The sequence below is a fragment of the Macrobrachium nipponense genome, chromosome 28 (assembly GCF_015104395.2).
Source record: "Macrobrachium nipponense isolate FS-2020 chromosome 28, ASM1510439v2, whole genome shotgun sequence".
Lineage (NCBI taxonomy): Eukaryota > Metazoa > Arthropoda > Malacostraca > Decapoda > Palaemonidae > Macrobrachium > Macrobrachium nipponense.
The window spans coordinates 17,625,685-17,628,776 of record NC_087217.1 but is presented as its reverse complement, the minus strand read 5'-3'; the positions used below and the strand labels follow the sequence as shown (position 1 = coordinate 17,628,776).

Here is a 3,092-nt window from a genome sequence, read left to right as displayed (position 1 = left end):
GACGATCGCTTGAAGCCCTTACCAAAGTCTCTTCTCTCTCTCTCTTTCAGACTTTGGCTTCCTTCGGAGTATAAAGTTGGGCCGTTCCCGGGCTGGCCTCTCAGTCTTACCAAGGTAACCTCGCAGGTTGTAGATCCTATTTTCAGGTGACGTTGACTCGCGTCCTACTTATACGCGTTGGGAAATGTTAAACATTCAAGTGAAATAAAGGAAAATGATGAAATGTTTGTGAATGAAATCTAAACAAATGATTTCTTGTTTGTTTTCTTTTGCAGAGTCTCGGCCTTTTCAAGATGGATGACGAATGTGCGCTGGCGCTGGTTATTGATAACGGCTCGGGAGTGGTCAAGTCTGGCTTTGCTGGGGATGACGCCCCCCGCGCTGTCTTCCCCTCCATCGTAGGGCGCCCCCGTCATCAAGGTATCATGGTGGGCATGGGCATCAAGGATGCCTACGTAGGGGAAGAAGCCCAGTGCAAGCGAGGCATCCTGACTCTCAAGTACCCCATCGAACATGGCATCATCACCAACTGGAACGACATGGAGAAGGTCTGGCACCACAACTTCTACAATGAGCTCCGCGTCGCTCCCGAAGAGGCTCCTGTCCTCCTGACGGATGCCCCAATGAACCCCAAAACCAACCGAGAGAAAATGACGCAGATCATGTTTGAGTCCTTCACCGTTCCCGCCCTCTACGTGGGCATTCAGGCCGTCCTCGCCCTCTACGCTTCAGGTCGTACCACGGGTATCGTCATGGACTCCGGTGATGGCGTCACTCACACCTGCCCCATCTTCGAGGGATACGCCCTTCCCCACGCCATCTGTCGTCTTGACCTCGCCGGTCGAGACCTGACCGACTACCTGATGAAGATCATGACCGAGAGAGGCTACTCCTTCACCACGACAGCCGAGCGCGAGATCGTCCGTGACATCAAGGAGAAGCTCTGCTACATCGCCCTCGACTTCGAACACGAGATGACGGTCGCCTCCACGTCCGCCTCCCTCGAGAAGTCCTACGAGCTTCCAGACGGCCAGATCATCACCCTGGGAGACGAGCGCTTCCGCGGCCCCGAGGCCATGTTCCAGCCGTCCTTCCTGGGCATGGAGGCCATCGGCATGCACGAACTCATCCACTACTCCATCATGCGATGCGACATCGACATCAGGAAGGACCTGTTCTCGAACATCGTCCTGTCCGGGGGCACGACCATGTACCCTGGCATGGGAGACAGGATGCTGAGGGAGATCGTGTCCCTCAGCCCTCCCGTTCTGAAGGTCAAGATCATCGCTTCCCCAGAGAGGAAGTACTCTGTCTGGATCGGCGGTTCGATCCTGTCTTCTCTGTCCACATTCCAGGAAATGTGGATCACGAAGGAGGAATACGAGGAGTCTGGCCCCAGTATCGTTCACAGGAAATGCTTCTAAGTGATGTAGTCTTTATTTAAGGTGGATTGTTTATTTTCTAATAAAGCCCTATTTTTGTATGATGAATGTTATTTACCCTACTATGTTATTCATTTGAGATAGATTGATTTATAAAATAGACTCACATTCAATTCTATATACCAGCACATACATGCACACACACACACACACACACATATATATATATATACATATATATATATATGTGTGTGTGTGTTTTATATATATATATATATATATATATATATATGTGTGTGTGTGTGTGTGTGTGTGTGTGTGTTCGTATATATATAAAATATAAATATATATGTATATATATACATATACGTATATGTGTATTTGTGTATGTGTGTGTGTATGTATGAAGGGTTGTATAATACATACATACGTAATATGTCTAACCATAAGAATTCACGTACACATGCTTACATAATACATGCAAAGGGACAAACATAATGCAATAAGTTAGTTTCTTGCTTGTACCCTTTTCCTTTTACTACCTGTTTTTGAGTAAAGCCTTGACAGAAAGTGGGTTAAAAAAGGAGCAATAATTTTCCCAAAGTGCTAAATTTTCCTTACTGAAGGACGGACATGTTGAGGGTGAGTTGACTTTCTAATTATCGAGTATCATGCAAACATGCTGAAAGATAGTCGAGCAGTGGAAGTATACATTGGCGTTCTAAGAGTATAGGAGGGTACTTTGTAAGCCTCTTCTCTCTCTCTCTCTCGTCTCTCTCTCTCTCATCTCTTTCTCTCTTTTTCCTCTCTCTCCCTCTCTCTCTCTCTCTCTCTCTCTCTCTATATATATATATATATATATATATATATATATAGTTATACACATGTAAATAAATTCTTCGGTTAAAACAGGATACGTCTCAAGTACAAAAGGCCCATTAAAACACTCTGGTTTAAAGCTAACGACTATATTTCGGTGGACTAACTTCCACCCTTATCAAATAGTGAATCACTACTTGATAAGAGTGGAAGTTAGTCCACCGAAACATAGCCTTTAGCTTTAAACCAGAGTGTTTTAATGGTCTTTTTATACTTAATATAATATATATATATATATATATATATATATATATTATATATATATATATATATATATAATACCCATTTCCCATATAAAATATATGTAACATTTTAGATAATTAGCAATATAACAGAGCCTAAAGAAATATTATAGGAAGCAATATTCTGTAGATAACCAAAATTTTAGCCCAATCCTCCCGTCGTAACAAGACTTTTCACCCCAAAAAGAAATTAGCATAAGCAAAGCAACGCTAACGAGAAATGAACCCAGAGCTGACTTGGCCTAATGCACAAGACGAACACTAAAACGATCACAAAAAAGCGGAGGAGGAAGAAGAAGAAGAAGAAGAGGAAGAAGAAGCAGTTGATTTGGATAATTTCCAACTGGTGGGAAGTTGAGAATCCTCCTCTTTCGTTTGCTTCTGTGTAGATCTCTCAGGTAACATTATTTCCCCAGCAGATGCCGGAGGGGAAAACCCCCAACTAGCAACTGGTAAGACTGCTAGCAAACGAGCTTACTAGAAACTAACTAACGCTCAATAATTAGCCAAAGCATCTCTCTCAGAAGATAAGGAGGTTATTGAATGATTATCAGCATTACGAAAAGTAGCAATATAAGCTTGGAAAATC

At 43.1% G+C, this 3,092-nt stretch overlaps 1 protein-coding gene across 2 annotated transcripts in view; it reads left to right on the top strand.

Annotated features, from left to right (window-relative positions):
- Positions 1-1,483, top strand: part of LOC135201534 (uncharacterized) — a 1,640-nt gene extending 157 nt beyond the window's left edge. The window contains exons 1-2 of one of the 2 annotated variants that reach the window (XM_064230528.1): positions 1-114; positions 276-1,483. The exon at positions 1-114 is cut by the window's left edge and continues 157 nt beyond it. In XM_064230528.1, coding sequence (XP_064086598.1) covers positions 294-1,424 — 1,131 coding nt within the window. In that variant the 5' untranslated portion in view covers positions 1-114; positions 276-293 and the 3' untranslated portion in view covers positions 1,425-1,483. Of the gene's footprint in view, positions 147-275 lie in introns of both variants that reach the window. The other variant, XM_064230527.1, reaches the window with a different exon arrangement.
- The last annotated feature ends 1,609 nt before the right edge of the window (positions 1,484-3,092 follow it).